Consider the following 12001-nt stretch of genomic DNA (forward strand, 5'->3'; position numbering starts at 1 on the left):
AAATAAAAAACAAATGTATACTAAGGCTTTGATTGGTGTATGAATCCAGATCTAACAGGGTTCTTTCAGTGATCTTATATTTACAGTTGCATTGTTCAGGAATAAATATATATTCTCACCTGCCAAGATGTGCCCAAGCTTGGCCTTTTGTTGACCATCCTTGTGCTGCTTCTTCCCTTACAAGATTCTCTTTTCTGCATACTGTTATTTAGCATTTCCTAGTTAATTACTTGTTGCATGCCTTTTATAATTTTATTTTATTAAATATTAGAATTAGAACAGAACATCAAACTAAAATGTTACATCTTAAATTGTTCCAACTATGATGCTGAGATAGATATTCTTGTAAATGGCTCTTTAAAAAATCTTATATTGGGCAGACTGAACCTTGCATTCTCTAGAAACATTGGCTCTTAGTTTGGGGATATTAGCTTATGGGAAGGGGTGGGATTCTACCAGTTTGGACCCGTTCCATAGAACCGGTTGTTATGATGTTGTTATGCGCAGTTTGGAGAACTGGCAAATTGCGTTCCTGGCTGGCCCCACCCCTCTCTGCCCACCCCTCCCCTCCCCACCCAGTTAGTCCTTATCGCACATGCCCGACATCGCTGACTGAATTCTCCCTGCCCAGTCACTCCTTAAGGTATTTCTTTCCCCCCCCAACAATCAGCTGTTCCAATGATCAGCTATGCTGGGATCTCCCTCGCTGTCTTACCGCTTTGCCCAGGAGGCTTCCCTGAAGCCTAGGAGGCTCTCTGTTTTTTTCCTTCCTGGGCCCCAGGAAAACTTCCTGGGAGCAAAAACACCCCCCCGGAGACTTCCCTGAGGCCTAGGAGGCCCCAAAATAGGGGGGTTGCTGCAAAAAAAAAGGGAAAAAGCAAAAGCCACGCTCACGCAGTCACATGATCATGCCCACCTAGCCGCACCACAGAATCGTTGTTAAAAGATTTGAATCCCACCCCTGTTTATGGATCTGAACTAGGTCCTAGTTCCTGTAAGGGCCAGGAACACCAACAGCCTGTTCACCTTCTTCTCCCAAAAGATTTAGTCCCTCAGCCTGGGAATTCTTGAACAAAAAGTGTATCATTAATGTGCATTAATGCAATTAAATCCTTTTGCTTTAATTCCCATAACTATCCACACCCTGATATGAGGCGATCCAGGAACATAAACTTTTCCCGTTAACGTTTGCTCTGAATTAGACCCAGAAAGGCCATTTCTTGGAGGTGTCTTTTAATGACTCCCAGATGATCCTGCCACAGTAGACCGTATATTTCATATCACTTCCCCTGATAAGTATATGCTTTTTGTCTAGAAAGAGCTCTTTTATTTTCTAAAAGTTAGAACTGTCACATATATGGGCAGCTGTATATTCTCTCACACAATAAATGTCTTCTGAGGAATGTTTTGGCAACACAAAGAATTTCAAATCTATAAATTATCTCTGGGCAGTCCATTTCCATTTGTAATTGCTCCAGAGTGGTTTCTAATGGCAATGCTCATAGACAAACATTTGGTTTGCTTCCTGCTCAGTTAAGCAGAGAGACAAACTGAGCTCCACTGTTTGACAGATGATATTTTATTAAGAAATAATTCCAGCTGCTTCTTAGTATGTGTGTTTCAGGCAGACTCTTGAAACTGTGTTCTTAGTTGTGTGAAATATACAATTATGGTTGTTTGCTAATTCATTTACTTTACTTGTATGGTGCCTATTCCCAGATTCTGTGGTGGCTCACAATGTCAACATATAAAACCCTCAAATATATATATAATATAAAAAGAGCCAAACAAAAGATAAAGAACACATTCAATTAGAACACACCATTCTGCTGCTTTCAGGTACAATCCAGACTATATTCTATGAGCCGCGGTGGCACAGTGGTTAGAATGCAATACTGCAGGCTATTTCTGCTGACTGCTGACTGCCTGCAATTCGGCAGTTCAGATTTCACCAGGCTCAAGGTTGACTCAGCCTTCCATCCTTCTGAGGTCAATAAAATGAGGGCCCAGATTGTTGGGGGCAATAGGGTGACTCGGTAAACCACTTAGGGCTGTAAAGTACTGTAAAGCGGTATATAAGTCTAAGTGCTATAGCTATTGTGGTAGGGACCATTGTGTTCAGGTCTGGCCATCACATGAAGATTCAGATAGTTTGAGTGCATTGTAAAGTTACAAAACAGATACATTCAGTGAAGAGCTGCAGTTGCTTCTTTGAGCCACCAATCCAGAGTATATTCTATGAGCCACGGTGGCGCAGTGGTTGGAATGCAGTGCTGCAGGCTACTTCTGCTGACTGCCAGCTGTCTGCAGTTTGGCAGTTCAAATCTCACCAGGCTCAAGGTTGACTCAGCCTTACATCCTTCCAAATCAGTAAAATGAGGACCCAGATTGTTGGGGGCAATATGCTGACTCTGCAAACACTTTACACTTAGGGCTGTAAAGCCTTGTAAAGCGGTATATAAATCTAATTGCTGTTGCTACTGCATAGGACAGAACAGATAGGTCTTCACAATTTTGCTGAAGCCCAAGATGGACAAACTGACCAAATCTCTGCCAACAGGATGCAGCTGATGAAAAAGGTGGTTTTAGATAGCTGTTCAAAAGGAGTGGAGAGAGGAAAGATCTCTAAGGCATGCCACAGTGTAGAAGTCTCTGGGCAGATCTTTTTTCACTACCAAATGCCCACCACTCCAATTGCTCAGAAGTGGCCCAGGAAGCTAACACAGTTGAAGGTTTTAAAAGCTGTTGAGAGATCAAGGAGGAATAGGAGGGTTGCATTCCTCCAAATCTTAATGGATTTTTGGAAGGCTAATAGAATTGGAACTAATTTCACTTCAGGGAGAATGATGTTCCAGGCAATAGGAATCACAGCAGAAAAGATTCATCCCCTGAGTTCCAATAATACCACTCTTAGTAAGACCACACCTAGAATACTGCATCCAGTTTTGGTCACCACACTATAAAAAATATATTGAGACTCTAGAAAGATTGCAGAGAAGAGCAACCAAGATGATTAGGGGCAGAAGTGGGATTCAACGGTGTAACAACCGGTTCGGTGAGCACACGCTAATCGTCAGAGCGAATTGGTTCCTCCCAGCTGATCTTCGGAGCTACCAGTTTGCCTGAACTGGGCCGAACCGGTAGAATCCGACCCCTGATTAGGAGACTGGAGGCTAAAGCATACAATGAACTGGGTTGTAGGAACTGGGCATGACTAGTCTAGTGAAGAGAAGGACCAGGGGAGACTTGATAGCAGTGTTCCAATATTTGAGGGGCTGCCACAGAGAGGAAACTGAAGGCCAAACAAGGAATGATGGATGGAAACTGAACAAGGAAAGGAAATAAGGAGAAATTTTCTGACAGTGAGAGCAATCAACCAATGGAACAACTTGCCTTCAGAAGTTATGGGAGCTTCACCACTGGAAGTTTTCAAGAAGAGACTGGACTTCCATCTGTCAGAAATGGTGTAGTGTCTTGCTTAGGTGTGGGGTTGGACTAAGATGACCAACAAGGTCCCTTCCAACTCTGTTAATATGTTAAATCTGTTCCATCAAAGGGAAGAGTGTGGCAGATGGGACCTGTAACATATTTCTCCTGCTGGACCTAATGGGATGGGTAGATGTAACCCAGGACAGGGGGTCCCTCAAATAACCTAGTCTCATGCCATATAGGGTTTTAAGGATCAAAACTAATATCCTGGATTGAATCTGGAAGCAAATACAGTTCAGAGGGCATGTGCTGTTCTAGGGGCACAGCAACTGCTCATGCCATCACATTTTGCACCAACTGAAGCTTCCAGTCTCTCTGCAAGGTCAGCCCCATGGAGAATGCATTACAATAGTCCATTCTATAGGTAACCAGGGCATGAGTAACTATGAGTAGAGCCTCATGATCCAGGAAAGGGTGCAACTGGCACTGAACACAAAGGTGTGCAAAAGTACTCCTATCCATGACTGTCATGTGCTTCTTGATCAGGTGTCATGAGTACAGAAGGACCACAAGATTGTATACCAGCTGCAATTTCATCCAGCACCAAAGATGGCAAAGTCCCAGGTCCAGAAGGTCCTAAAACCCAAAGCCATTCAATCTTGCCAGGGTTTAGTCAAAGCCTCTGTCCCCCATCCAGACCCATACAGTCTCCAGACACAGAGACGGGAAATGAACAGCATTGTTTAATTCATTGGAGGTGGAGATATATAATTGAATATCATCAGCATACTGATGATACACCGTGCTCTCTTTAATGTGCACATTTGCTATCTCAGACAGCATTATCATTAGCACTGGAAAGGCTGAAATTAACTTGGCAGTCAGTTTAATACTTTGCCTTTCCATGTTTGCATTGTGATAATGTTTTACTGAGAAATAATTCTGTTTCCTGCTGCTCCTAAGTGGTTGTTACAAATGTGCTGATATAAAAAGAATGTTTTTTGTTAACACAACAGTGATATAACAAAAGAAAAGGAGAAAGAAATCCACAACCAGTGAGTGGAGTTTTATTTGAGCCAAATTTATTGGTCAAAACATATGGACACTGTCTGTAGGGATTGCTGTTTGCTGTAATTCAATTTGAAATGGCTTGTTCTTGATCCATTTCCATTTTGGAATTGCATCACTGAGTCGTATAATGAATTATGCTGCAAATCAGTTTTCGGTTCCATGGCTCCAAAGTTGTACATGTATCAACTAAAACCACAACTGCTAATGACAATGCTGAAAATACCTCTTTGCCCCATTTCTTTCAAAATTGACTGAAAGTGTGAGCTCTGTTATAGAAACTTTAAAAAAATAATAATTGGTAAACAATAGTTGAAAATATTCTGAAGTGGGAAGAGTTGTAGGAAAATGGTCTGTGGGTATACCGACTAAAATGGCTTTTTTTGGTTCTTTTTTAAAAACTCATTATGGATCTATTATTTTTCCTGCTAAAAGAAATCTTCTCCTTGTAAAAACTGGTTTTTTTTTAAACCCAGTACATGCAGTCCTTACAACCACAATTGAGAACAGAATTTCTATTGCTAAACAAGACAGATATTAAGTGCCTCATTCTGCAACCTTGTTGTTGGCCACAGTTGTTAAATTAATCACTGCAGTTGCTAAACCAAACAACCGCTATCTTCACTGATTTTGCTTGTCAGAAGCCATTTGGGAAGGTTGCAAATGGTGATCACATGTCCCAGGAGGCTGCAACCATGATAAATACATGCCAGTTGCCGTGCACTCGAATTCTGAGCACATGACCATAGGGATGCTGCAGTGGTCATAAGTGTGAGGACTGGTTGTAAGTTGCTTTATTCAGTGTCTATGGAGATTCTCAGTCATCCAGGTCACGGCTGTACCAAAGGTGCTTTTTCAGGTCTTTCTAGTTTTTCTTTGAAAACCTTCAGAAACCCTATTCAAGAAAAAGAACCTTTGGGCCACTTTTTCAGCGCCGTTGTAACTTTGAATGGTTGTAGGACAAAGACTATGGCTGGCTAGGAATTCTGGGAGTTGAAATTCACAAGTCTTCAAGTTGCAAGGTTGGACATCCCTGTTTTAATCCTACATTTTTCAAAACCATCTTTCTTTCTTTTCCCAGGTGCTGTTGCCATCGTATGATAACTCTGCAAATGACCCAGGGAAAGATGCCCCTCCTCCTCCTTATGTAGCTGCATAAGTGTGATATTTACTTAAAAAACCAACTATACTGTTTTTCAGATCATCCAAACACTATATCCTTTCACTTTCAAGATGGACATGCAAGATCCTAGATTTATTTATAGATTATTTTCAAAATGTGTTTTGTGTTTTCTTGTTTTGCCTAAAACATTACTGAACTGGCTTAGTTTAACAAAGTATGTTATAATCGCATTGTAGGATTTTTTTTTCTTCATGTAATAATTATTTTTATTCTTGCTGTATCTTATGTGAAAGTTTTGCTGGTTTAAAGGGCAGAATTTTCAAATCAGTTTTAAGAATTGTGTCTCAATTTATGACTCTCAACTGGATTTAGATTTACCCTTACATGGATCCAGATGCAGGCAAACTATAGATCACATGACCTTCCCCCTAACATCACACTGTTGCTATTGGCTGGAAAAATAGCCAAATTTCAAAGGAATTTCAGACTGTAGAATACATAAGGATAAGAAAAATAGGGATTTATGAGCCATTGTGGCGTAGTGGTTAGAATGCAGTACTGCAGGCTACTTCTACTGACTGCCGGTTGTCTGCAATTTGGCAGTTCAAATTGCACCAGGCTCAAGGTTGACTCAGCCTTCCATCCTTCTGAGGTGGGTAAAATGAGGACCCAGATTGTTGGGGGAAACATACTGGCTGTAAAGACTGTATAGCAGTCTAAGTGCTATTGCTATTTTCCTTTTCTTACTCTAACCATCCCACCCCCCCCACACACACACAAAAAGTGGAACATTACAGTCATCCTTGTCCAGAATGTTTCATCAGCCTGATGTTTCCATAAAAATTGAACCACAGTTACCGTTATCCCTAGCTGGACTAGCCAACCATTGTACGGGCTGAAAGATATGAAAATGGGGCAATTTAAAACAATGGGAGAGTATCAGGCTGGGGACTACAGATCAAGACTTTTAATCTACTTCCAAATTAAACCACTCCCCAATACAGTATAATGCTTTAGATTTCTTAATCATGAGGTCAGATTGTTAATTTTCCTGCTATCCCAATTCTGGCAACAGTGTTTTGTCTACTTAAGCAATTGCTACTTAAGTAATCCCACTCGGCAATTATGAATGCTGGGAATAAACCATTTTTGAATGTCATTGATTTCATGGATTTTTAAACAGTTTTTTAACACACACACCACAATTGACTCAAGGGTAATGCTTGTATCTACTGCGACTCTCTCACTTTGTGCAAATAAAAGCTAATTGAACAGTCAACATATCTGTGGTATTTGGGGAAATTCAATATCCCATTTTGAGGTTCCTGTATTAATGTTGGTCACATCATTCTGTGTGTGTTCTGTTGTATGCTTTCATATGGAAATCTAACACTCCTATTTGGATAACTCCAGTTTCTATGATATCTGGGTATGGCAAATTATTATTATGATTATTATGATTATTATGATTATTGATGTTTTCAATATGTATTACAGTCATTGTTATATAACCTTACAACAACCCAAGAAGATAGGCCATTGTTTCCATGTCTAGTTTATAATTCTTACAAATAAGCTGGCTACAGTTGCCTTCATGACTGAGTCAGCATACAAATTGGCTTAAAAAATAAGTAAATAACATTTGTGGTTCTTATCTGGGACCCATTAAATCAGTTAGACATAAGCAATACTGCCTTGAATCCTACTGATTTTAAGCCTATGTTTCTTAAACATACCAGTATAGGTTTACTTGAGTTAAGCTGGTGAATAATCACAAACCTACAGGTGAAACTTGAAAAATTAGAATATCGTGCAAAAGTTCATTTGTTTCAGTAATGCAACTTAAAAGGTGAACCTAATAGATGAGATAGACTCATTACATGCAAAGCAAGATAGTTCAAGCCATGATGTGTCATAATTGAGGTGATTATGGCTTACAGCTCATGAAAACCCCAAATCCACAATCTCAGAAAATTAGAATATTGTGAAAAGGTTCAATATTCTAGGCTCAAAGTGTCCCACTCTAATCAGCTAATTAAGCCATAACACCTGCAAAGGGTTCCTGAGCCTTTAAATGGTCTCTCAGTCTGGTTCAGTAGCGATCACAATCATGGGAAAGACTGCTGACCTGACAGTTGTGCAGAAAACCATCATTGACACCCTCCATAAAGAGGGAAAACCTCATAAGGTAATTGCAAAAGAAGTTGGATATTCCCAAAGTGCTGTATCAAAGCACATTAATAGAAAGTTATGTGGAAGCGAAAAGTGGAAGAGAAAGGTGCACAAGCAGCAGGGATGACCGCAGCCTGGAGAGGATTGTCAGGAAAATTCAAAAGTGTTAAGGACTTTCACAAGGTGTGGACTGAGGCTGGAGTCAGTGCATCAAGAGCCACCACACAGAGACAGATCCTGGACATGGGCTTCAAATGTCGTCTTCCTCTTGTCAAGCCGCTCCTGAACAACAAACAACGTCAGAAGCATCTTACCTGGGCTAAAGAAAAACAAAACTGGTCTGTTGCTCAGTGGTCCAAAGTCCTCTTTTCTGATGAGAGCAACTTTTGCATCTCATTTGGAAACCAAGGACCCAGAGTCTGGAGGAAGAATGGAGAGGCACACACTGCAAGATGCTTGAAGTCCAGTGTGAAGTTTCCACAGTCTGTGTTGATTTGGGGAGCCATGTCATCTGCTGGTGTTGGTCCACTGTGCTTCATTAAGTCCAGGGTCAACACAGCCGTCTACCAGGAGAGTTTGGAGCACTTCATGCTTCCTTCTGCAGACAAGCTTTATGGGGATGCTGACTTCATTTTCCAGCAGGACTTGGCACCTGCCCACACTGCCAAAAACACCAAAACCTGGTTCAATGACCATGGGATTACTGTGCTTGATTGGCCAGCAAACTCACCTGACCTGAACCCCATAGAGAATCTATAGGGCATTGCCAAGAGAAAGATGAGAGACATGAGACCAAACAATGCAGAAGAGCTGAAGGCCACTATGGAAACATCCTGGTCTTCCATAACACCTCAGCAGTGCCACAGACTGATAGCTTCCATGCCACACCACATTGAGGCAGTAATTGCTGCAAAAGGGGCCCATACCAAGTACTGAGTACATATGCATGCTTATACTTTTCAGAGGTCTGATATTGTTCTATGTACAATCCTTGTTTTATTGATTGCATGTAATATTCTAATTTTCTGAGATTGTGGATTTGGGGTTTATGAGCTGTAAGCCATAATCATTACAATTATGACAAATCACGGCTCAAACTATCTTGCTTTGCATGTAATGAGTCTATCTCATATATTAGTTTCACCTTTTAAGTTGCATTACTGAAATAAATGAACTTTTGCATGATATTCTAATTTTTCGAGTTTCACCTGTATAAATCAATAAAATTGTTCATTTTTTATTCCTTTAAAAATGGAATCCCTCTCACTTTTTAAATGAATCATGCATTACATGAAGCCATAGCTTGCTTAAATGAACCACAGCTGGCTGGGTTTGTGCAGATGACAACATTAAGAAAGTTATATGTGGGTTACCGCAATGCATAAACTAAAAAAAAAAAGATTATGAAGAAACTAGGGACATTTGTTCCACACTTCTCTATTTGGCCAATGTTTAAAGCAGATTACATATGAGTCTCAGCCCAGCTGTTGAAGATTATTAGCCTATTGACAGAACACATGTCTTAAGTGCAATGAATCAAGGGTTCAGTCCTGGTTACATTCACATAAACTCCCATTTCCCCCCTAAAGTTTTTGAAATGTTTGTAGAACTGAAAAACAAGATTGAGGGTAATGAAAGTAGTGAAGTGGAACTGGAATTGGAAACAAATCAGTTTTTTCCTCCTGGAATGATGTAAAGCAAGGGTGTCAAACTTGCAATGACACATTGTCATCACGGGACTTATCACAACTTTTGCCCCTTTGCTAAACTGAGGATGGGCATGATCAGCACACGATGCATCTGGTCCACAGGCCACAAGTTTGACAGCCCTGATATAAAGGGAAAAACAGATAGACACCCCTACCTCTAGTGCAGTTCTTACTATGTACTGATTTGCTGCTTAAGCAATGAAGTGAGTCCTCCTTGCTAAATCAATGCACTGACAAGGAATTCCCACATAAGTTTTTATCTTGTTATGCAAGTTGCTTTTACATTGGATTAGTCCTTACAGTCAATCTGAATTTCTATTAGTTTCAGTTTACCTGGTCTGGATTATTATGCTAAGGGTTCATGTTGGTTTACTGTTTTTAATTTGTGAAACTTTTATTCATCTGTATGAAAAACAGCTATACATACTTTTCATTCAAAACTTGTGGTAAAACGATCTCTAATAAAAGGATTATTTCCTCATAACTTTGTATGACTTACAACATTTTTTTCAATAAATGCCATTATTGGTTCAACTATCAGATCAGAAATATTTGAGTTTAAGATCTACTCAACTCTCAGCCAATGAGTGAGTGATCTGAGAGAGGGTGATTTGCAGCCAATCTCAGAGTGGGATTGTTAATGTAAATGAGATAAAATTGTCCCATACATTAAATTGGCTCCTAGATGGCATACAAATGTAAAGTCAATTCTTATGTTTACCAGTATGTAGATTATGCCCCTTTACCAATTTTTTATTTCTTTCATTATTTCTTTCCCTTTTCCATTTCCATTGCAATGAATATTGATTTCAGGAATGGCAACCAAGTTGTTCAGAGGAGGGAGGTGTGAAAAAAGTTAAGATGGCGGCCTGTATTGAATACTACCTTGAGTGTGTGTGGGGGTCATTTCCCCCCAAACTAGTCACAATTTAGGCTGCTCCTGAAAGCAAAGCTAGGGAACAAATTAGTTTGGTTAAAAGCCAACTGTTGTTGTTTTTTTTCTCAGACTGAGAGAGGAAAGAATTTGCAGGCAGAGCATTAGCTATAGCCAATGGTCACGTATGGTACATTCACAGACAGTTAAGAATCTTTAAAAACCTCGCAGTAATTGAAACCTGCAATTATAGTGCAATAGATTGGGGAAAAGAAAAACCTTTCTAAACTCTGTTCTGTATTTAATAATACTATGTAGGAAAGTATGCTTCATGATTATGTTTTAAACACAATAATGCACTGTATGCATTGCATTTTTTGAAAGCTACTATTTTGTAATTATCTTGCATAGTTTGCAGCACAGTCATAAATGTGGACCTAATACTGTTAAGATATTGTCAGTTCGGATGTTTACCATATTACCCACAGAGCAATATATGATAAATCCTCCTTTTAAAAATAAAGTATCTAATTTGGCCTGCACAGATATATTGAGAACAGTGTAAAACCTATCGCTGTTGCCACATACTAGAATTTGATATTCCAGTTCAACTTAAGAAGGCATATTATCTAGTTCTCTCATAATATTCTTTTGATGTTCTATAACCTAGTATTGTAACAAATTAACAGCTTTCTTTTTAACCCTTGTACTAAACAAGTTCATATCTACTTTACTGTGGATTATTCTTGGCATTATTTCCAACCCAGCCTTCTCATTTCAACTATTGTTTTCCTTGGATGCGTATTTGTATATTTGGCAGGCTATTAAAAGTTGGGAAGTCTTACTCTGAATTACTTCATTGTATAATTCTATCCTTCCTTTAAATAGCTGTGGGTTGTATGTATGGACTAATTCCATTTATTTCCTATATGTGTTTACTCTATGAAGTAAAGAAAACATTATTTCCTAGCTGATTAATATACTACTACCTCAACTTTCCTCAGTCAAAAACCAACACTTAGCCTGTTCTGGAACATGGGAACCTGATTGATTCAGCCAAGACTTGTACCCACTTCTTAAAAATAATTTTATTAAATACATACAAGTGAAGGTCTATCATGTGATGACAGTCATGGCATATGTAACTTGGAATTTAAAGGATAAATGATAGTGTTAAACAAAGGAAAAGTAAGAAAAATAGAGACATTGTTTATGATATAATAAATATGAATAAAGGTGGTTCAAATCTTGTGACGTTGAATACATACTTGAAAGTGAAGGTGAATCGTAGTAGTGATATACAGATATATGTAAGGATTAAGTGTGTATATGGCATAAAATAGGGATAAAAAGGAGGTCTCATAGACTGTTGAAGATGAAAATGTTTTTAATTGTTTTCTGTCTTTTTCTTTGTATTTTCTTCTTCTTTTCTTTTTTCTCTTAAATTTATGTATGTGTTGTTGGTCTCTTTTAATTGTAAAATCAATAAAATGTATTTAAAAAAAAGAAAGTGAAGGTACAAATGAAAACATTAAAATGGAGGATACCCTGATGTTTAGAATAAAAGAGGCTAACAAAAGACATAGTGAACTTAATACTGTGACTGATGACATAAGCTTCAAACTC

The 12001-nt window shown here is 39.0% G+C and overlaps 1 protein-coding gene across 1 annotated transcript in view; it reads left to right on the plus strand.

Moving 5' to 3' along the window:
* The window catches only part of LAPTM4B (lysosomal protein transmembrane 4 beta), a 44618-nt gene extending 37719 nt beyond the window's left edge, over nucleotides 1-6899 (plus strand). The window contains exon 7 of the mRNA XM_026705927.2: nucleotides 5579-6899. Within this exon, the coding sequence (XP_026561712.2) occupies nucleotides 5579-5656 (78 nt within the window). The 3' untranslated portion in view covers nucleotides 5657-6899. The remainder of the gene's footprint in view (nucleotides 1-5578) is intronic.
* Nucleotides 6900-12001: the final 5102 nt, after the last annotated feature.

This window comes from Pseudonaja textilis, chromosome 3 (assembly GCF_049901715.1).
Source record: "Pseudonaja textilis isolate UNSWEBS1 chromosome 3, rPseTex1.2, whole genome shotgun sequence".
Classification (NCBI taxonomy): Eukaryota; Metazoa; Chordata; class Lepidosauria; order Squamata; family Elapidae; genus Pseudonaja; species Pseudonaja textilis.